The following is a 23,450-nucleotide window of genomic DNA, read 5'->3' on the forward strand; positions in this document are numbered from 1 at the left end:
GCTCACACTATCTGACAGCATAGGGAATCACAGCTCTCTGACCGGCGGTAATGATCTTCCTGCCAATCAGAGACGGTGTTTGACGCGCTGTCATGCAGATGACAGTGTGGCAAATAACGGATGTTCAGGCACGCCATTCATATGAATGGGTTCTGGGTTCGGGTGATGTTCTGATACCCGAACCAAACTTTTTTAGAAATGTTTGGCCAAACCCGCCAGACCCGAACATTCAGGGTTTTGCCCATCACTAATTACCTGTTATATATACAGTATATGGCAGTACCATAGTAAATAGTGAAAAAGACAATTTCCTATGAAGCATAGCTACGACGACAGCCAGGAATTCATCCCGGGTCCAGTTAGGAGCTGGTGCACTGTCAAGAATATCCTGCTGTCAGAGATTGACCCTAGCATTTAAGTGATTAAACAGCTGTGATCAGAACTAGCTCTGGTCGCTCCTGTTACAGGCAGATGCTGGCTATTTTGAGGTCTAACCACAGATTTTCAATGATGTCCAGATCAGGGGACTGTGAGCGCCGTTGTAAAACCTTCAGCTTGCGCCTTTTGAGGTCATCTGTTGCGGATTTTGCTGTGTGTTTAGGGTCATTATCTATTTGTAGAAGCCATCCTCGTTTCAGCTTTTTTTACAGATGGTGTTATGTTTGCATCAAAAATTTGTTGAAATGTCATTGAATCCATTCTTCCCTCTACCTGTGAAATGTTCCCCGTGCCATTGGCTGCAACACAACTGCAAAGCATGATTGATCCATCCCCATGCTTAATAATTGGGAGATGTTCTTTTCCTGAAACTCAGTGCTCTTTTTTTCACCACACTTATCTTTTATCAGTGTGGCCAAAGAGTTCTATTTTAACCTCATCGGTCCACAGGACTTGTTTCCAAAATGCATCAGGCTTATTTAGATGTTCTTCTGCATACTTCTGATGCTGAATTTTATGGTGAGGACGCAGAAGATGTTTTCTTCTGAGAACTCTTCCATGAAGGCCATATTTGTGCAATAGGACAATGTACCACAACTCCACAGTCTGCTAAATCTTTCTGAAGGTCTTTTGCAGCCAAGAGGGGGTTCTGATTTGCCTCTCTGTCAATCCTACAAGCAGATCTCTTTTAAATTTTGCTTGGTTTTCCAGACCTTATCTTGATCCTGACTGTTTCTGTTAACTGCCTTTTCTTAATTACATTTTGAACTGAAGAAAGGGTAACTTGAAGACACTTTGCTATCTTCTTATAGCCTTCTCCTGCTTTGTGCGCCTCCACCATTTTCATTTTGAGAGTGCTAGGCAGCTGCGTAGAAGAACCCTGCTTTTTGGCACAAGGTTAGAGGTGGCTGGGTTTTTATAAAGCTGGAAAATTTGCATCTCCTGGCCTTTCCGAAGAAAGATAGCGAACAAGCCATAACCCAAACAAGGTAATTAAGGTCTGAAACCTTGGTCATAGTTATCTGAGCACACAAATCTCCAAGGGTGCACAAACTTTTGCATCTTCCCATTTCTTTTTTTGTAACTCTGGCACATCTACAATTCACTCTAACCAATAATGGATAGTATTGGAATTCCTCTTGGTAAACCCCGAATCATATCCTCTGGTAGCCCAAGTCCAATCCATTGAGCCATGACCCTGGCAGTGAAAGGGTTACCCACAGTACTTTTTGTGGCATTGCCCTTTAATACTATCATCCCAAGCTTCCATAGTAAACAATGATATTTAGTACATATACAGTACATCTTTTACTTTCTGCTTCTTACCTTACCTCCCAGGGACATCGGGAGACACAGGGAGTGCTGCCATTGAGAGCGTGCGTGGAATTCCCAATATCGATATCCTTGTTCTCCTGCCACACGGGCGGTGTACGGAAATCCAAGAGCGGCAGATGACCACAGTGATTGAGGACAATGTCCACGTGTTTGCCGGTCTGTATATATAGTATGGTTAAGCAGCCCATGAAGAACAACAGCATTCTCTGGCAAAGAGAATGGTAACGCCCAGTTGTCAGTTTACTGATAAATTTCCAGGAGGAATAACAGAGGGATGGAACAACACAGAGTTCTAGGAATGTTGTGACATGAGGAATAATAGTATTTACAATAACAGTCATGTAAGGAGAGATGACAGCCCCCATTAAATAAGAATCCCACCTACCTTTACCAAATTCAGGATCTGAAATCAGAATCTGATTGGGATATTATGGTATATACTAGTAATATCCCATGCAGTACAGTTATTAAAGGGGGCTGTCCATGCCTGGGGCTGGTGTAGTCCCTACTCTACAGAGCGCGCATCGCTTATCAATTATGACGTATGCTCAGTAGGATCTTGTCACTGTGTGATATTCTTTTTAGTGCATAGTGACAGTGCGCTCCCTCCCCGACTCTAAAGAAAAGTGACTAGTCAACAAGAGAGTGCACTGTCAGTGTGCTTTGTAAGAAGAGTACGTGGCGAGCAGGGAAAATCCCTACCCCCGAAACAGATGTCACTTTTTGGGCAGAGCTGGTCCCTGCTCATCACAAGCTCTTCTTACAATGCGCACTGACAGTGCATTCTCTTGCAGGCTCATCACTTCTCATCAAAGATGGTGAGGGAGTGCACTGTCACTATGCACTGAAAAGAACATTGCAGAGTGAAAAAGGAACTTGTACTAAGCATATGTCAGAATTGACAACCGATGAATGCTCAGTACAGCAGGGACTTGGCCAGTCCCTGATACGTACGTCATTGACACTTTGTCTCAGTGTGAGGACAGAGGCTACAGCCCTGATGATGTCCCTTTTGAGTATCCGAAAATGCACTGAGGATTCTCAAAAGAAGCATCAAACACTAAAGCAATTAGAACAGTGAGTGAACGGGAGGGGACTTTTAGTTAAAGTATAGTAATACCATGTGCACATCTTTTTTTTTTTTTACATAGATTAACATTATACTGCACATCACAGTGCGGATCTGCAGCGTTTCTGCGCGGAAAAATCCGCTGCGGATCTGCAGTAAATCTGCATCGTGTGCACATAGCCTAAAAAGAGATTAGATTATAACAATAAATAGACATTTAGGATGAAAATAAATGTTATTTTAGGACCACAGCCTTAGAGTGCTTCCGCACATTCATGAAGTAGCAGTGCCGTGTTCATGTCAAATTTTTACATCTATCCCGTTTTCATTGATTTTTGTGTAGTTGATGGAACATCAGATGAGTTGGATGAGCCCATCAAGAAGCTCTTCATGGACACTGAATTTGTGAAGAAGCATAACCTGATGAGTACAAACTCTGTGAACTGGGCCCGAGTGATGGTGCAGATTGCCCACTTCTTCCATGGGTATTTCCAATGTGCAGCCACACAGACTAATGAGGCGCTCCCTCCAGTGGAAATAGTGGTACCAACAGGTGGAGCTGGGAACATTACAGGTAAGGTGTCATGTGTTAGATTGCTATTGTCAGAGGTGGCTTTAAAACCAGTCTACATTATAAAGTTATTTAAGTCTATATGTTAACACATTGCATTAATTCTCTTCTACTGATCCTGAGTTACGTCCTGTATTATACCCCCAGAGCTGCACTCACTATTCTGCTGGTGCAGTCACTGTGTACATACATTACATTACTGATCCTGAGTTACATCCTGTATTATACTCCAGAGCTGCACTCACTATTCTGCTGGTGCAGTCACTGTGTACATACATTACATTACTGATCCTGAGTTACATCCTGTATTATACTCCAGAGCTGCACTCACTATTCTGCTGGTGCAGTCACTGTGTACATTACATTACTGATCCTGAGTTACATCCTGTATTATACCCCCAGAGCTGCACTCACTATTCTGTGGTGCAGTCACTGTGTACATACATTACATTACTGATCCTGAGTTACATCCTGTATTATACCCCCAGAGCTGCACTCACTATTCTGTGGTGCAGTCACTGTGTACATACATTACATTACTGATCCTGAGTTACATCCTGTATTATACCCCAGAGCTGCACTCACTATTCTGCTGGTGCAGTCACTGTGTACATACATTACATTACTGATCCTGAGTTACATCCTGTATTATACCCCAGAGCTGCACTCACTATTCTGCTGGTGCAGTCACTGTGTACGTACATTACATTACTGATCCTGAGTTACATCCTGTATTATACCCCAGAGCTGCACTCACTATTCTGCTGGTGCAGTCACTGTGTACGTACATTACATTACTGATCCTGAGTTACATCCTGTATTATACCCCAGAGCTGCACTCACTATTCTGCTGGTGCAGTCACTGTGTACATACATTACATTACTGATCCTGAGTTACATCCTGTATTATACCCCAGAGCTGCACTCACTATTCTGCTGGTGCAGTCACTGTGTACATACATTACATTACTGATCCTGAGTTACATCCTGTATTATACCCCAGAGCTGCACTCACTATTCTGTTGGTGCAGTCACTGTGTACATACATTACATTACTGATCCTGAGTTACATCCTGTATTATACTCCAGAGCTGCACTCACTATTCTGCTGGTGCAATCACTGTGTACATACATTACATTACTGATCCTGAGTTACCTCCTGTATTATACTCCAGAGCTGCACTCACTATTCTGCTGGTGCAGTCACTGTGTACATACATTACATTACTGATCCTGAGTTGCCTCCTGTATTATACTCCAGAGCTGCACTCACTATTCTGCTGGTGCAGTCACTGTGTACATACATTACATTACTGATCCTGAGTTACATCCTGTATTATCCCCCAGAGCTGCACTCACTATTCTGTGGTGCAGTCACTGTGTACATACATTACATTACTGATCCTGAGTTACATCCTGTATTATACCCCAGAGCTGCACTCACTATTCTGCTGGTGCAATCACTGTGTACAGACATTACATTACTGATCCTGAGTTACATCCTGTATTATACTCCAGAGCTGCACTCACTATTCTGCTGGTGCAGTCACTGTGTACATACATTACATTACTGATCCTGAGTTACATCCTGTATTATACTCCAGAGCTGCACTCACTATTCTGCTGGTGCAGTCACTGTGTACATACATTACATTACTGATCCTGAGTTACATCCTGTATTATACCCCAGAGCTGCACTCACTATTCTGCTGGTGCAGTCACTGTGTACATACATTACATTACTGATCCTGAGTTACATCCTGTATTATACTCCAGAGCTGCACTCACTATTCTGCTGGTGCAGTCACTGTGTACATACATTACATTACTGATCCTGAGTTACATCCTGTATTATACCCCAGAGCTGCACTCACTATTCTGTTAGTGCAGTCACTGTGTACATACATTACATTACTGATCCTGAGTTACATCCTGCATTATACTCCAGAGCTGCACTCACTATTCTGCTGGTGCAGTCACTGTGTACATACATTATGTTACTGATCCTGTATTATACCTCAGAGCTGCACTCACTGTTCTGCTGGTAGATTCACTGTATGACATTTGTAAATCCCTCAGCGGGGTGTATTGCCCAGAAGATGGGTCTGCCTGTCCAGCTTGTGGCTGTAGTGAATAGTAATGACATTATTCACAGAGCTGTGCAGCGCGGTGACTTCTCTCTCGGGGCCACGGCGATGACATTGGCTTCTGCCATGGATATTCAGGTAGTGATGTCTGCACACTTTATGCGTCACTTAGACCTTTTCTCCATGCGGACTATGACAATATGAGCTTATCTCGGCTTTTGTACCGTCCTCTGCTGCACAGGAGCCCTATAATATGGAGCGGATACTGTGGCTGGCTGCAGATTCAGACAGCGCAAAAATCAAAGAGATGATGGATGAATTTAATGGGAGAAAAAGACTGAAATTACCACAAGACCTGCACGGAAAGGTAGAGTATAAATCCATTGAATACGGTAAGCCCATTCTCCGTACATTATCTTTGGGTTTGGAATTCAGAGCTGAAAAATTCAGAATATGTGTTTAGAATGTGCAGTTGTGTTATTCCAGCAACCTTCAGCTGCCACTAGAGGGAGCTCAGGAGCTTACTGCATACTAGAGAGAGCATGTAAGGAGAGGCATAAGATGAACAATAAAAGTACAATACTTTATTAGAAATAATTTAAAAGACAAGCAATGTTAAAAAAAATGCCAATATAGTGCAAGGTGATGAGCCAAAGAAAGTAAGTGGCACTGCCAGATGGCAGGCAACAGCAAGATGTAATGCTAGTAGACAATGTAGTCAGTCTTGTGTGCGGCATCGCAGCAGTTATGGCAGCTCTGTAGCTAAGCCTCAGGCACACTGCTAGCTATTTGGTTTCGCCGTAGCCTATCCGCAAACAATCAGTGTGGCCAGCTGCCAGACACATTGTTCTATCAGCAGCGTTTTCTGGCACCCAACTCTTTATCGCCGCCCCTTTGTTTTCTGACGTGGCAGTAGTTTTAAGATGGCGTCTGAATGGGACCCTCATTTGCGTCGTCCTGCTTTCAGCACTCACCGAAGCATAACAAACACCAGCGAAACGGCTGCAATTCTAGGACCACGGACAAGGAGAGCTGTTGACATCTGAGGGTCATTATCAGTTCTTCTCAGCAACTTTTCTTAAAGCGCTGCTCGCAGTCGTTCATTTTTCCATCTGCTCTCTGGCTCTTTACCATTCCAGGGGTCTCACCTATTTAGTACTAAATTGGACAAGATCATTGCTGACGCCACGAGCAGTAGACGCACTCTGCTTCCCCATTTCGAAGACTGGGGGCTTTGCAATTTCACCCCTTTCGTCAGTTTCCTGCACCAGAGGATTCCAGATGTCGGGTTAGACCCAGAGTCTACCAGAGGTCAAGGAGAGCATCCTTTAAACACATTCCCACCGGGCCTTCTCTCAGTCCGGGTGCTAAGCCCTCTGGTTCCAGAGGCAGTAGAGGCGTTAACACATGGCGGGTAGCTCCCTCTCGGTTATTCCTTCCGGGTGGGTGGTTGCCTCTTCCTCTCCAGAGACGCATGGTCCGGGGTCAGTCAGTTATGTATGAGTCAGAGAGGTAATTTATTCTTGCTACAAAATAGTATGTCGCTCTCCCGTAAGATCTCTTTTTCAAATCTCAGCCCCCCACTTTCCTTAGTATAAGACCCAATTTCGATCGAGCGATAGCTTCCCTGCTTCAAGCAGGAGTAATCAGAATATTTCAGAGGGTTCTATTCAAACCTATCCGTCATCCCCAAAAAGGATGGTTCGGTACGACCTAGTCTGGATCTAAGAAGGCTGAACAAATGGGTACAGCTGTGTCACTTCAGGACGGAGCCGCTCCGGTCAGTCGCAACATCCATGGAGGCTGTGGAGTTTCTGTCCTTGATGGATTTTCTGGACATCTATCTTCATTTACCTATCTTTCTGGCTCATCAAGGCTCCTTTCTTTCAACTGCACTCAGGGTGTTTTCAAAGGCTCTGGCTCCAATCATGGATTTGGTCCAGATTCAGGGGGTGGTGGTAATTCACTACCTGGATGATTATGTGGTCAAAGTGCCTTCCTTTTCCCAGTATATGGACAGTTTGCAGATTGTTGAAGATTCCCTGGAAAAATTCAGATGGATTATTTCCAACACAGTGGCTTTGGTTCTTATGGATGATATTCGATATAGTTCAAGGCTATCACTCAAATTCTCTGTCCAAATTCTGAAGCGACCAGAGAGACATTCTCTCTATTTTTGCATGAGAGTCTTGGGGAAGATGGTAGCAACGGTCGAGGCAGTCTAGTTTGCACAATTTCATTTGAGGCCCCTACAGAACACACTTTTGGCCCGTTGGGACAGGTCAATACAGTCTCTAGACTGTTCAGTCCTCATTCCACTTCACTGTTGCCAGAGTCTCAGGTGGTGGTTGACATCGCCATTATTAATCCAGGGTCACTTCTTCTAACTCATCCAGTGACAGCTTCTGACCACAGATTCCAGCCTTATTGGGTAAGGGGCCATCTTCTGCCACTTATCAGTTCAGGGATCCTTCAACAGTCAAGAGAGACTCCTTATGATCAATGTGTTGGAGCTCAGAGCTGTCTGGCCGGCTTTTCTACATTGGCAGCACCTAGTGCTAGGATTGCTCATCATGGTCGGGTCAGGCAATGCCACGGCAATGACCTACTGTACATCAACCATCAAGGAGGGACCCTGAGTCTATCTTCCATGTCAGAGATGGCAGAGATACTAAGATGGGCAGAGGACAAAGTTCCTCTGATCTCGGCGATTCATATACCCGGAGTGGACAACTGGTTAGCAGACGTCTTCAACCACCAGCAGGTATTGGCAGAAGAATGGGCACTTTGCCCAGATTTGAGCAGATTTGTCATTAGTGGAGCACACCAGATGTCGATCTGCTGGCATCCAGACTATACCACAAGGTGCCAAGATTCATTGCAAGATCTCGGGATTCTCAGGCAGTCGTGGCCAACGCATTGGAAATTCGTAGAAAATGTGAAGGTAGTTCCAGTTCCTTGCAAATAAAAGTCTTTTATTGATCTATAAGATATAAATTCATCCCTGCACAAAATAGAATGTGAACAAGCGACAAAACCTGCTAACAGCGACGCGTTTCGATCTGTACGATCTTCATCATGGCTATTATATACCTGAATGCTAAGGGAGTATATGTATAGTTCATTGACCTATCACAATGAAAGCTCCCAATCACATGATCTAATCGTAGGTCCTATTGCACAAAGAACCAAACATATAATAACATTAAAACAACATAATTAAATAAAAATTTCAACAGTAATGGTACATAATTGTGTTCCTTTTATTTAGTCCCAATGGCAACCTAGTTTGTAAATTATAAATCCAGTATGCCTCCCTTGTGAGGAGGGGTCTGTTAATGTCTCTTCCGCGAACAGACCGCTTTATCTGCTCAATCCCTTGAACGGACATAGCAGAGGTATTCCCCCCGTGGCACATTGCAAAGTGTCTTGCGACCATGGATATATTTCTAATAATAATACCTTTACATTTTCTACGTCTTCAGCTTATGCTACGTCTGGGTCAGGACGAGTTCACGTGCTCCTTTTTCTGTTGGTGAGCTGACTGGGCTCTTGTAGCCCCTACATTTCTTTGCTTATCTACTATTTAGCATTGGAAATTCCCTGGTCCTAGTTCTCGCATTGCCTATTCTTGCCTTTATTTCTTCTGCCCAGACTCCTCAGGGAGGTCAAGGCAGAGGAGATTCCAGGTATCCACAGATTCGCAACAGATTGGCCTTGGAGGGTCTAGTACGCGGACAAAATCAACCTTTTGGCAGATGTCCCTTGGACGCTTGCTCACCTTCCAGATCTTCTGTCTCTGGGTCCATTCTTCTACCAGAATTTACAGTCACTCAGTTAAACGACATGGCTATTAAAGCCTCTCTCGATACAAGTGTATGAAGCGAGGCCGCACCCACTAGACCAGCTCTGGTTGGGATTATGTATAATGCATGCATACCCCCTGGTCCTGGCTCAGAAGCAAATCCTCGTAGCGCACAGTGTGTGCACTGGGGGGATTCATAAGTCTGCAGTCGCACAGATTTGGACCCGACAACCACTTTAATCTAGTCTTGGAGTATCTTCACTCTCCACCATTTGAGCCTGTCAGAGAGACTTGTGCTCTTCATCTTGCCAATAAAGTAGCTTTCCTTATAGCCGTCACCTCCTCCTTTCCTGTCAAGCTCCTTTCCTCATCCTGCGCCAGAATAATGTAGCTTGAGACTTGTTCTGTCCTTCCTCCCCAAGGTGCTTCGTCTTTCCACCCTAACGAGAACATCATCTTACCTTCCTTTTGCCCTGCGCGTTCTCATCCGAGCGAGAAGGCTCTATACGAATGTTGTCAGAGCCGTACGGTGCTATTTATCAGCCACCGACCTTTTTAGACAGTCTGATTCTATGTTTGTCACACCAGTTGGCCCTCTCAGGATTAGAACAGCTATCATTCAGGCCTATAGAGCGAAGGCCGGATGCCTCCTTTTAGGGTTAAGGTGCACTCTACGCAGCAGTGGGGGCTTACTGTGTGGTTTGCCATTAAGAATCGGTCCTGCAACTCTGTAAAGCAGCTATTTAGTCATCAGTACATATCTTCTCTAAGTATTACAGGGTCCACACCTTTGCTTTTTCGGATGCAAGCCATGGCAGGAAGATTTTGCAGGTGGCAGTTGCTCAAGCTTCGGCCTCAGCAACAGTGGAGATTTTGGTGGTAACAGTATATTATTTATTTTCCCACCCCAGGGACAGCTTTAGGACATCCCTTGATTCTCCGTGTCCCCATATGAAGCGAATGAGAAATAAAAATTTTTGGTAGTCACCGTAAAATCTGTTTCTCGATCGTCTTCATTGGGGGAAACAGCATCCACCCTTAGTTGTTCGGCTGGGTCGATTTTATGTTGTTTTCTTCTCTCAGGGTGTAATTGCATTATTTTTGTCCAAATGCGTTAATGTTTTTTGTTTTTCCTACTGCCTTCTCACTAAACTGAGGGAGCCTGAGGCTAACAAGCAAGGTATAGTCTGCTGGGGAGGAGCCAATTTTTAAAATATTAATTTTCTGTGTCCTCATCTCTTTGCAGGGAATTTGGAGCTGTAAGTCACAGAATTAGGGCTCAGATTGCCATTAAGAAATATGGAATAAATTATCAGCCCACATTAGATTAGATTACAAAACAAAAAAATTATAATAAGAATCTATTTACTTTAATCAATTGTTAAGGGGAATCGGTCATCAGCATTATGCTATTTAATCTGAGAACACCATAATATAGAGCAGGTGAGCCTGATTCCAGGGATGTGTCACTCATTAGGCTGTGTGTTGTTTCAATACAATCAGTGTTTTATCAGCTGGAGATTATCATTGCAGGACTAGTTCTCAAGTGCAGGCAAGTCAGTCTAATTTGTGTAGCCCTGCCCCCACCACTGATTGGCAGCTTGCAGACAGTGTACACAGAAAGCTGCCAATCAGAGGTGTGGGAGGGGTTATACACAGCTCAGCATTTTGACTACTGCTACATCTACAGCAGAGAAAACAAGGATTCTATCAAAACTGCAATAAGCAATTCAGTAAGTGACATATCACTGGAATCAGGGTGTCTGCCCCTACAACATGCTGCTCTCAGATTACATAGCAAAAACCAGCTGACGGATTCCCTTTAAATATGTGTAGGGACATTGATGGACAAAATGTTGACCAGATAGATCCCTTCAGGTACTAATTTGACTCTTGTTCATTATCAGATTTGAAAGCTTCTTATCTACCTGTGTCCTGGATGTGTCTCGCCCTCTTGTGATATAACAAGTATAAAGCACAACTATCAATAGTGATATTACTTGTAATAACAATAATAGTGATAGCAGCAGTAAGAGATTTCCACTGTCTCCCCATCTCCTACAGCTTCTAGAAATGATGAAATCCTGCTCAGTCACAGATGATAACATCCTGCAGACCATAAGACGCTGCTGGCAGGAGAACCAGTATCTACTCTGTCCACACTCCGCTGTTGCCGTTTATTACCATTATCAGCAATTCAGCATCAATCAAAACTTGTAAGAACTGATTTATTACAAAGAGTTACTGCTGCTTGATTTATGCTTTTGCATTATTTATTATTTTTTTAGATTTGTTTTTGTCCTATGCATGTTGTCATCCATAGTCTCACTACTCACAGTAAAGAATCCATAGTCTCACTGCTCATATAGTAAAGAATCCATAGTCCAAGGCCGGAGACACACTAGTGTTTGTAGTCCCATGGCACTCGGCTCCAGCACTGCTACAAACGTTAGCCAAGTGTCAGTTCTCTGTGCTTCGATCCTTTCCCATGTGAGAATTGATTGGAGCACAGGTGCGGAGAAGATGGAGAAATTAATTTCTCCATCTCCTCCATTGCCGTCTGCGGAAATCTGAGTGTAGTGCAAGGTTTCACATACACCCATAGACTTGCATGGGTGCGTGCAAACTAATTCTCGGCATGAAAGAACAATCGCAGATGTGAGCTGCCTCATAGAGTAACACTAGGCTGAGTGCAATACAATTTTTTTTATCAGATTACAGTCTTCCAATTGCATCACAAGTGCTCTTACAGTAAAGAATCCATAGTCTCCCTGCTCTTACAGTAAAGAATCCATAGTTTAACTGCTCTTACAGTAAAGAATCCATAGTCACACTGTTCATACAGTAAATATTCCATAATCACACTGGTCATACAGTAAAGAATCCATAGACTCACTTCTCTTACAATAAATAATCCATAGTCTCACTGCTCACACAGTAAAGAATCCATAGTCTCACTGCTCATACAGTAAAGAATCCATAGTCTCACTGCTCATACAGTAAAGAATCCATAGTCTCACTGCTCATACAGTAAAGAATCCATAGTCTCACTGCTCACACAGTAAAGAATCCATAGTCTCACTGCTCATACAGTAAAGAATCCAATGTCTCACTGCTCATACAGTAAAGAATCCATAGTCTCACGACTCATACAGTAAAGAATCCATAGTCTCACTGCTCACACAGTATAGAATCCATAGTCTCACTGCTCACACAGTAAAGAATCCATAGTCTCACAGCTCATACAGTAAAGAATCCATAGTCTCACTGCTTTTATTGTAAAGAATCCATAGTCTCACTACTTTTATTGTAAAAAAATCTATAGTCTCACTGCTCATACAGTAAAGAATCCATAGTCTCACAGCTCATACAGTAAATAATTAATAGTGTCACTGCTCTTACTGTAAAGAATCCATAGTCTCACTGCTCACACAGTAAAGAATCCATAGTCTCACAGCTCATACAGTAAATAATTAATAGTGTTACTGCTCTTACTGTAAAGAATCACTGTCTGTGATAATGATTAAACCTTTTTTCCACTAGACATAGTGGATGCTCCCTTATCACTATACTCCCTAATCACGGATCATTATAATTATCTCTTTCCTGCATTTTCATATATTTGTACATTGTAATAACATTGCCTCTAAGCCTTCGCTTTACCAGGCTGAATAACCCCAATTCTGATAACCTGTCTGGGTCCTGCAGTTCACCCATTCCCTTAGTAACCCTGGTCGCTCTTCTCTGCACCCGCTCTACTTCAGCTATGTTCTTCTTATACAATGGAGCACAAAATTGTGCACAGTATTCTAAGTGTGGTCGCACTAGTGACTTGTATAGAGGCAAAGCTATGTTCTTTTCTTGAGCATCTATCCCATAATTAATGCATCCTATTATTTTATTTGCCTTGGCAGCAGCTGCCTAGTACTGACCACTAAAGTTCAGTTTGCCGTCCACTCACCCAAGTCTTTTTCAGTGACAATTTTACCATTTAGTACATCATTTTGCATATTGTTTTCTCGGCATAAGTTCACAACTCTACTAAGTCGACTGCCAGGGCAGTGGGGTACTCGGTACCGGGTCCCATCGCAATTATAGGGATTGTCACAGTGGCAGCGACCCTGTCACGATCCATTTTTGGATTTGTGACAGCTCTGGTTCCACACACATTAAAGCTTTTTTCCTTTCAGGCCATTGGGGGTTAAATGCAGTTTTTCCCGAGCTGGCAACCTGGTGTTACTGCAGTGTTGCTGGGTCAGCTGGTGTGGCTGGTGACCATGCCCACATCCTTTAAATGGTCACCTGGTGCATCATCTGACTGTTGGCGATACAGGTCCTTTCTGGAGACCAACCCAGCAGGAGCAGCTCCCTGGTGTCAGCCAAGTCTGGTGTTTGGAGCTCTGTTGCTGTACTATCTGTGATGTGCACAAGCTAAGTGCTGAGTTTTTGTTACCTTGTTCCTTTGTTGTTTGTGCATTCCCCTTTTGGTATTGTGTTCCCCTCACTCTCATATTGTGTTGTCCTGTTTATTTGCTTTGTGGTGCTGTTTACTTTGTTCACCCCAAGGGGTGAGGATTGTGGTGGGGATTGGGTGTTTAGGTCAGGGTTTAAACAGGATAGAGGCAGGTCGGTGACTTGGGCCTCCCTACCTTCAAGGGTACCTCAAAGTTAAGGAAAGACAGGGCTTCCCCTAGCCTGAGGGGCAGTTCAGGGGCCCAGATTCCTCATCTCCTGTTTTCCCATTATTGCCCCATGACAGCCCCAGTCCATGGCCCTGGGCACTCAAGTAAAAGGGGAAAGGTCTCTTAACACTGTGACTACGAGCTCTGGAATGCTGCTGTACCTTAGGTTTAAGGTGAGCAGGTCACTTTAAGCTCTCTGCCCTCTGGTTCTATTGTGAGACTTGCAGTTCCACACAGCCTTGGGTTCCCGGTGCCCGGTTTCTGCTCTTAGCTTAGAGGGGTCCAATCACAGCCCTCCCTCTAGCTCTTAGGTTCCTCTCTTCTTGTCTGCACCAGACTATCTCACTTGGTCTCCCTGGACCAACTGTCTAACTCCTCCTCCAGACCAGGATGTATATGGAGGGAAACTCCCCTTAAACTGGGTTTAGAGCTCCCCCTTCTGGCCTGGATTCAGAAAGTGTTGCATGTACAGCTTACCTGCCAAAGGGATCCCTCCTGCCTCCAGGCATGGCATTTCCCTCCCCGAGAGGAAGGCAGCACCACTGTGGTACCCGAACTCTTGGGGTGATATTACATTTTTCTCGTCTGTGTTAATTACCTTGCTAAGTTTAGCAGTATGGTCAAATATGGAAATTGTGCTATGAATGCCCTGCATCAACTAATTAATAAATTAAAAAGAAGAGGGCCCAATACGAACCCTTTTGATCCACCACTGTTAACTCTGAGCCAATAATGTATTGTATTAATAGCCAATGGTTTCAGTAAAATATGTCTGTATTGTATTGAACAACATAGTGGAATGTAGTCAAAATAAAGCTTTTCAAGAGTATGTGTTGTAAAGATAGCGCCCTCTGCTCCAGATCCCCATTATCGGCTTTAGTCTCCTTGCCCATATATTTGCATAGCTAGTATGTGTGTGATACTGACAGAAAGAGCCCGCATAATAAGAATGTCATGGACGGCCCAGTGTCAGTATGCTGTTTTAAGAGCCCAGTATTTACATCAGTCACAAGGCAATTGACTGAAGACAATTTTTCTGGTTCATTTTAAGATTAATTTGCAAAATTATCACATTTTCATTCCACAGACTTAGATGCTGTTTGGCCCCGGCGTCAGCAGCTAAATTCCAGGACGTCATTCTTCGAGCCGATCTTGTACCGGAGATACCGCCAGCGATCGAGGCATTGATGAAGAGGGAAACACGGTCCATATTCCTCAAAAAGCAAGATGACTGGGAGAAAGTGCTGCGTGAGAAAATAGAAGCTATCGCCCAGAAGAGGATGTAAAACATTGGCACTCTCAGCAAGCAGAAATATGGCAAGGCTCGTTAAAGGGTCGATACTGACTTTTAGGGTTGCGATATCCAGTAGATAAAGTCACCTTCTTTCTGAAGAGGTTATTTGCAAAGCTAAATATATTCAGAAATCTGAGATCTGTGACTCCTGCAGAAATATTACATGTTCACCAGTTTTAGGATCGGGCCTTTAAATGGATGGGTTGGGTTAACCAAGGCAGAAAACACCTTTTTGGAGCGGTTTTACGTGACTTTTCATACATTAAAAGAAGCAAAGTAAATAAATAAAATACAGTAAATGGCACTTACCACTTGAACCCCAAGCTGCTCCAATGCTGTCGCTTCAGTGGTGTCTCTTATTTTTGTTTTATAACGTTTGCTGCCTATTTAGATATTTTTTTAGATGTTTACCATGGACTGACTAGAGGTATGTATACTGTTTTATACTCTTTAGTGAGCTCGTACAACCAGAGGGGTCTAAAAAAAATCTACATTCACCAACATATGACTTATACGACCCCTCTCTGACACCCACTGCAGCTCTTCTTTCCATTGAGAGTTTTCTTCCATCCTCTTCTGACATTGCTGGTTTCATGACTGCAGCCAATCATTGGCAGCAGCAGTAACCCTGCTGAACCCGGTTAAAAAAGGGATCACATAGCTCCTTTAAATACACTAAATTATGCTGCATAGCGCCGCAAGGAAGAGTTTAACCGGAGCATTGGTCATGTATTCAAAGTCTATGGAAGTGACACGGGAGGAACAAGGTGACTCAAGACCCCCATTCTCGTGATCTCCAGGACCCCAGCAATCACACATTTATCACCAATCCTGGCAATGGGCTATTAATGTCCTTGTTAAACTACTGGCACAGAAGGAACAGTTGATGCTGACAGTTTAACCCTTTAAATGCTAAAGTCAATTGCGACCGCTGCCTGTAAAGTGTTTGCCAGAGGGAGAAGGCTCCTTCTGTCAACCCATCGGCGTGGGTGATAAATCCAGAAGTGGTGACGACTTTCTATTATACTTTTCCGCTGATTGTTCCACTCCTGGTTTTGGCTTACACATACTGATGTAAAATACTGAAAGTGTGAACGTGGTCCATCTCTAACGGGCAATAAATCTGTGGAATACTTTGTATTCTAAAGCATTATGTAAGCGATCAGACGATTGCCCCAAGTGGGGAAAAAAAAGAGTAAAATAAAAATCAGTAAAGTATCATAAAAAAACCCTTCCCTAAAATTAATAAAAAAATACTTTCCATCCAAAATGACTTTTTTTTAATACTTTGAGATAAAATATGTAAGTGTTTAGTGGAACCCATAATTTAATATTAATCTATCCAACAGCACTTTGCGTTAAAAAAAAAGTTTTAAAAGTTAGTTATGGAATAATACGTACTCTGCGTTCATGCCGTACCATCGAATGATATTAATTTTTCAGTAAACTGCGTAAAACATCACAAAGAACACTACTGAAATTTTTTTGGCTTTGCATTCTTTTCCCCCAATTAATGAAAGCTAATCAATAAGAAAAAAATTTCCTGAAATGGCGGTGGTGAAAAACAGAACTCATCGTGTAAAAATATAAAAACAAAATCAAGCCTACAGCTTTATCAAAAGTAAAATAAAAAAAGATCCATAAGGATGAAAAAATTAACTACTTGGTCATTAAAGTGGTTGTCCCCTTTCAGAAAACATTCCATTATAAGATGCAGGAGCTGTAAAAACAAAAGAAAAGGAATATTACTTACCCTCCCCCGGTCCAGCGTGGAATCCCCAGCTCTGCTCGGTCTCTCCTGTTTGTCTGCAGCAGTAAAGTCAATCGGTGAGCTCAACAGTTCTGACTGTATATAATGTAGAGCTACTGAACTCACTGATTGGCTGCAGTGTTGTTGATGTGATGTCAGCGCTGCAGACAAACAGAGATCGGGCGGAGGTGGAGATTCCCCACCTAACATGTGAAGGGTAAAGAATATTTTTAGTTTATTTACAGCTGCTGTATCCTATGAAGGAAAGTTTTCGGAAAAGGGTCAACCCTTTAATTTGGCCAACGATGAAAAGTGCCTGTTTTCTGGTGGTCCTACCCAACCCAAGACCATGAGCAGGCTACATATTCCTCTAGACTTCCATAGCTTTTTATTCGCACCTGTAGTCTTCTGTACCTACATACGGATTCTTATCCAGTTGACCATCAGTCCTGACTCCTAAACCCTTGAGGATGTGCCCTGATAGGTTTATCGAACGCGTAGGACGATATTTAGGGCTAGCCCTTTCCGATGTGCCCTTTAGCCAGATGGTGTGAGAATAGACCGGCTGTCCTTTATTGTGCACACTCCGGTGATGTAAACTCCTGCACTTTTACCTTGTAAACGATCTGATAAATCCGTCATGAGGTCTCCTCTGAAACGTGAGACTCGCTTTACTTTATCACGAGAGAATGTTCTACACATGACAAAGTCTAAAGTCAACGATCCTTTAATTGGCCGCCTCCAACTCCGAGAACCGGTTTTTCATCTTTGCCACCATTCTCCGGGCAAAGTATCGGTGTGATGTCGTGGATTTCTATCTTCAACATCTCTCTACGTTTTTTGTTTTGTAGGACATTTTCACAGTATTGCTTATAGCTATGTACCCACATGTGTGACCAACGGGGAACCTAACGCTCCTGTCGCTGGCTACAACCACAGGAGCCGGTGTTGTAGATTCAATACAAGATGCAATGAGATGAGTAATTGCAGGGATCAGATCTGGGGTCTGGGTCTTTGGTGTCTGAATTTTAGGGCTGGTCTTAGATCTAAATTTTGAGATCTCGTATGGACTGAGTAACCCAATCCCCCTTGATAAACAACAGCCCACAAAACCCACCCCAATGACAAGATATGGATTAACACCCTACCCTTATATCTGACCACATGTCCCCCATACATCATAAAATGTTTTTAGGTTTTTGGCAACGAGGAATGTGTCCACTGGTATGTGGCAGAAGACACTATACGTCCGGCCAGGTTCCTGGGTCCAGATGCTTCTGCATCCTCCACATAGTTACACCTCTGTCTCTAGCTCTATGGGAGGAGTAATCTACCAAACGGGACGTCTTCTCTGTCAGACACTGACGTTATACACCTTGTATCCACTAGCAGAGATCGTGTGCAGATCGTGTGCTCGATTTCCACAATACATGGCAGGCTACAAATTTCCTCCCAATATTCTCCTTAAATTTTTAGTCCGATTCAGAAGTAAGCGTTGCCGGATAACTCCTTTAAGCAGGACTTGTCACCAGATGAGGAGTTTCCAGTATTTGCTCTTCCTTTATTCCCGCTGATCCCCTGAATATGACGGTTTTTGTTTTATTAAAATCCACAATACGGTTCCGGAGATAAGAGCCTTCTTATTTAGTGATAATATATGGTTTTTAATAAGTGGGTGTGGCTAATTATGCAGAACAGCCTAAAGACCCGCCCCAGAGGATCCAGGCCATAAAAACTAGCAATAAAAAGGCCCATATCTCTGGAACTGTATTGCAGATTTAAAAGAAACAAAAAAGAGAATACTCAGGGAAGCAGCCGAAATAACATAACATCAAAATCTGGCCACTTTTCACCTGATGATCGGTTTTCTTAAAATTTTTAAGTCTCGGCCAAGGAGAGGTAAGTCTGATAGTGTTGTATATAAAGAGGTCGCCTTGTCGTCAGCAGATGGGTTCTCATTTAACTCATAAATTAAGCTTTTCCATCATAGAAGAATATAACACAGCACTTTAGATGGGCGGACGTAACAATGAGTGGCTAATCCTAAAATAACAATGCAAATTAATTCATTAGACATCATATATTGACAACAGTCAAAGCATCTTATTGTCTTAGATAGAAAACTCCAAATATACAATGTTTATGTTGCAGGGGGAGCTCATTGCATACAGATTTATTCATAAAACCCATGGAAGACAATGAAAAAAAACAACATATTAAAGGTTAATCTTGTTTCTAAATTTTAGGCTGAACTTCCCCTTTAACAAAGTTGAGATTGAGAGATTAAATGGGAACAAGTAAATTCCTCAAACACTATTTACCTGCACATATGTGGTCAGTAGGTTAATAGGGTTAGAAAAGTGTCTGGCTACATTACTGAAAGAGCAGGAGAAAAGGAACTTTATTCTTCCCGCGAGCCCCCAACTTTCAGTCGTAGAGGCTCGGCCGGCGCTGCTGCAGTCACCGCTCAGTGCATGGTGATCGGCGGATGTAAGCACTTGTTGACTCACTTTTTTGTGCTGAAGTTATTTGATTATGATTATGTAATTATAATTATAGTATAATAAGTCGCACATGATAAGTGCGGGGATCAGGTGCTGATTTTACCCTGAGACCCTGCACCATGGATACAGATTAATGAGCAGTTCCAAATACTGAAGAGCAATAGAGACATCTGCTGGCCAAAGAATGGTACTGCACAGGGTTAAATTAATTGAAAAATGTGCACTAAAAAAACAAGCGTTTTGGGCCAATGTGTTCATTTTTACAATCTGTATGCCATCTGCCTTTTTTCTCATATGCAAGAAAAAGAAAAGATGTATGTTTAATAAATTTAACCCTTTCACACCCAAACCAGTTTTCACTTTCCTGACCAGGCCAATTTTTTGCAATTCTGACCTCTGTCCCTTTTGTGGTAACAACTATGGAACGCTTCAACGCTTACACTGGGGATTCCGTGTAAATCTTCAAAAGACATGATTCAGGCGGAACCTCTGGAGGAAGATTTTCTGTAATGAGGCAGATGTAAACATGTCCGTCATTGTAGGCGAGCATAAAAGCGCTATCGGCCACAGTTTTATTTCCTTCTGAAAAGAAGGAAACCGCTGAACAGAGTAACTATTCTGCTTCACTACAGTGAATGGATTCATTGGGGGTCTCATCTGAATCGCGTCACTCAGAGATTTAGATGGAAACCGCGATGTAAGTGCTCAGCGTAGAGCGCAGGATAAATGTGATCCCAAACGTTAAGTAACATATTTACAGTAAAAGCTTCAAATCAATCCACAAAAAAGCACAAGTCTCCACTCAAGTCCGTCATCCGTCAATAGAAGAATAGGGGACATCCATGTTACTGGTAGTAGAAAGGCTCTGGAAAAACTAAATGGCTCCTCACTCCCCCCTCCCCAAAGAAATTCAGAAAATTCTGCCCTCCCAAATCCAAATGCCTCCTCTCTTCTGAGCCCACATTTAGAGTCCACATGTTTGGCATTTCTGTAGCGATGAGAGCCCGCCTAATTTACACATGCATGTCTCTAGAAGCATGAGCTGGGCGTAACGTACTGGTCACTACAACGTACTGGTCACTATAATGTACTGGTCACTACAATGACAGTTTGCAATTTTCACTCATCAACATCCACTGCTGCTTTGTATCTGGAAAACACCCATGGAGTGAAAATCATCACTACACCTGTAGATAAATTCACAAAGGGGTGTAATTTCCAAAATGGGGTCACTTGAAGGGGATTCTGCTCTTTTGCACTTAGGGCTTTTTATATGGAGTCTGCAAACTATTCTAGGAAAATCTGCGCTCCAGGAAACAACTAGTGCTCCATGTCTTTTGAGCAGTACTGTACAGCCACAAATGGGGTATTTCTACATTCAGCAAAAATTGGAGGACACATTTTGGTTTGATTTTTACCCATTTTCCCTTGTGAAAATGTAAAATCTGGAGCAAAAAAAAATTATTATTTTTTTCTTCACTGCCTATTGGTATAACATTCTGTGGTGTCAATATGATCACTGCCCCCCTAGATGAAATCATTGAGAGGCGTAGTTTGTAAAATGGGGTCACCGATGGGGGGGTTCTGCTGTTCTGGCACCTCAGGGGCTCTACCATTGTGATATGGCACCCTCATACCTGGCTATACACCTTAAAAATGTGACATTCCTTTAATCGTATTGACCTGAAAAATCATGTTGCCAGATCACCGAACGCCGCAAGAACAAATATCCACCCCCTGGAAGAAAAAAATAAACGATGGCGGAATTGCATTTTTTTTTTTTCACCGTTTCATTATACTGGGAGTAGTTTTCCCATTTTTCAGATCTTTATATGTTAAAAAAAAAATGGTGTAATTCAAATCTTCAAGTCGACCAATGAAAAACAAAGTCTTCATACAGGTATGTCATGGGAAAAATAAAAAAGAAAAAGGCTTTTGGGAGAGGAGTGAAAAATTGGAAGAGCAAAATCGGAAAATGTTCAGGTCCTTATGGTGTTATTGATTTTCATGGGAAATCCACATCCACATCGCTGTTCATAATGAATCATTTTCCTACATGGTTTTGAAAACGTCACCACGGAAAAATAAAGTGACATGTCGCTTCTTGTATGCGGATTCCACACTAAACTTAGAGGCTCCCAGATCAGAAGTGGACAGTTTTGCTCTTATCTTATTACTTCTGCTCCCCTGAGTATTTTATTTTTTTTTTTTAAACCCGCCATACAGTGGCAGACATGCGGACTTTTTATACAGTGCAATTTTTTTTGGTGTTTATCAAGAGGCGAGACTCACAGGCTGAATAGGTGGAGCAGCCTGAAGACCCGCCCCAGAGGATCATTTGAGCCACGCCTCCTTTGTTAAATATCATAAAAATTAGCGCTAAATAAAAAGGCTCACATCTCTGGATTTAAAAAACAAAAATCTGAAATCTCGGGAGCAGCGAGAATAAAATAAGAGAGAAAATTGGAACCTTTTGACTTGGTGACAATTTAACACTGAAGTCAAAAAGTTGCAAGAAAACTGCAATGAAAGTGAAAAAAGGGTCCTAAAGGAATTCCATAAAAGCTGCATAACACGTGAGTCAATACTGGAAACCACAATTTCTGACATATTGGAATCCGCATTGGATTTTTTCTGCCTTGAAAAAAAACTCTGTGCGATCCCTCGTGATCTTGTAAAATAAAAGACATAACTGTAATTCACTGAATAAGGCTCGGTCACTCCTGTGTGCTGCAATTCTGTTTCTATATTTTTATTTCTAGAAACCTATAGTCATTGCAGAGGACAGATATGAAATGCATATCAGATGCAAAGGGCACGATAAGGACCCCACTGACTATGATGGTCCCTGTCTGGTTTGCATTATGATCTCTTAATCTTAATTAAACCAAATTAGTTGAGTAGGTTTTAATTTCCCTTTATTTGTGCAGACATGCTATTCCCCTGAGGACCACTAGGTGTCCCCATAAGCCATCTATACACTTTGCTAAATCCATATTATAGTATATACTCCAGAATAATTGGAGGAGCCCAATATACCGGCCAGAAATCTCATCTATTACAGCATCCTAATAAAAGAAAATGGGGGCTCTGATGCTTCTGGTTCGCGCCATCATAGCCCACCATCCTGCCAGCTTTCTAAAGATAGACTTTTATGGTAACTTAAAGAGTAACCGTCAATAAATCAATAGTACACATGAAAATAAGCAACTTTATAATATATCTTATCAGAGAAATCTGCTTCTTTCTCCATAAAAACTGATTTTTTAATTGTCAAAATTGTCAATTCTCGGATAAAATCTGTATTCAGGAGAACTTGCAACAGAATGTTTGTGTCTAGCTCCTTCCTCCTTTTTTTAATTATTATTTATTTATATAGCACCATTAATTCCATGGTGCTGTACGTGATAATGGGTTACATACAAATTACAGATATCGCTTACAGGAAACAAACTAACAATGACAGACTGATACAGAGGGAAGAGGACCCTGCCCTTGCGGGCTTACATTCTACAGGAGAATGAGGAAGGAGACAGTAGGTCGAGGGTTGCAGTAGCTCCGGTGTTGGTGAGGTGGTCGTGTGGTCATTACAGGCTGTAAGCTTCTTTGAAGACGTGGGTTTTCAGGTTTCTTTTGAAGGATCCGAATGCGGTGGATAACCGGACGTGTTGGGGTACAGAATTCCAGACGATGGGGGGGATATTCGGGAGAAGTCTTGGAGGCAATTGGGTGAGGAGCGAATAAGTGTGGAGGAGAGGAGGAAGTCTTGGGAGGACCGGAGATTACGTGAGGGAAGATATTGAGAGATTAGTATGGAATTATATGGAGTAGACAGGTTATGGATGGCTTTGTTGGTCAGTGTTAGTAGTTTAAACTGGATGTGCTGGAAAATTGGGAGCCAGTGAAGGGATTTGC

General features: G+C 42.6%; 1 protein-coding gene across 4 annotated transcripts in view; it reads left to right on the top strand.

Annotated features, from left to right (window-relative positions):
- The window catches only part of THNSL2 (threonine synthase like 2), a 71,738-nt gene extending 56,126 nt beyond the window's left edge, over positions 1-15,612 (top strand). For 3 of the 4 annotated variants that reach the window (XM_077280258.1, XM_077280257.1, XM_077280260.1), the window contains 6 exons: positions 1,777-1,929; positions 3,186-3,416; positions 5,493-5,638; positions 5,742-5,867; positions 11,370-11,521; positions 15,075-15,602. In XM_077280258.1, the coding sequence (XP_077136373.1) occupies positions 1,777-1,929; positions 3,186-3,416; positions 5,493-5,638; positions 5,742-5,867; positions 11,370-11,521; positions 15,075-15,273 (1,007 nt within the window). In that variant the 3' untranslated portion in view covers positions 15,274-15,602. Of the gene's footprint in view, positions 1-1,776; positions 1,930-3,185; positions 3,417-5,492; positions 5,639-5,741; positions 5,868-11,369; positions 11,522-15,074 lie in introns of all 4 variants that reach the window. The other variant, XM_077280259.1, reaches the window with a different exon arrangement.
- Positions 15,613-23,450: the final 7,838 nt, after the last annotated feature.

This window comes from Ranitomeya variabilis, chromosome 1, assembly GCF_051348905.1.
Source record: "Ranitomeya variabilis isolate aRanVar5 chromosome 1, aRanVar5.hap1, whole genome shotgun sequence".
NCBI classification, from domain to species: Eukaryota; Metazoa; Chordata; class Amphibia; order Anura; family Dendrobatidae; genus Ranitomeya; species Ranitomeya variabilis.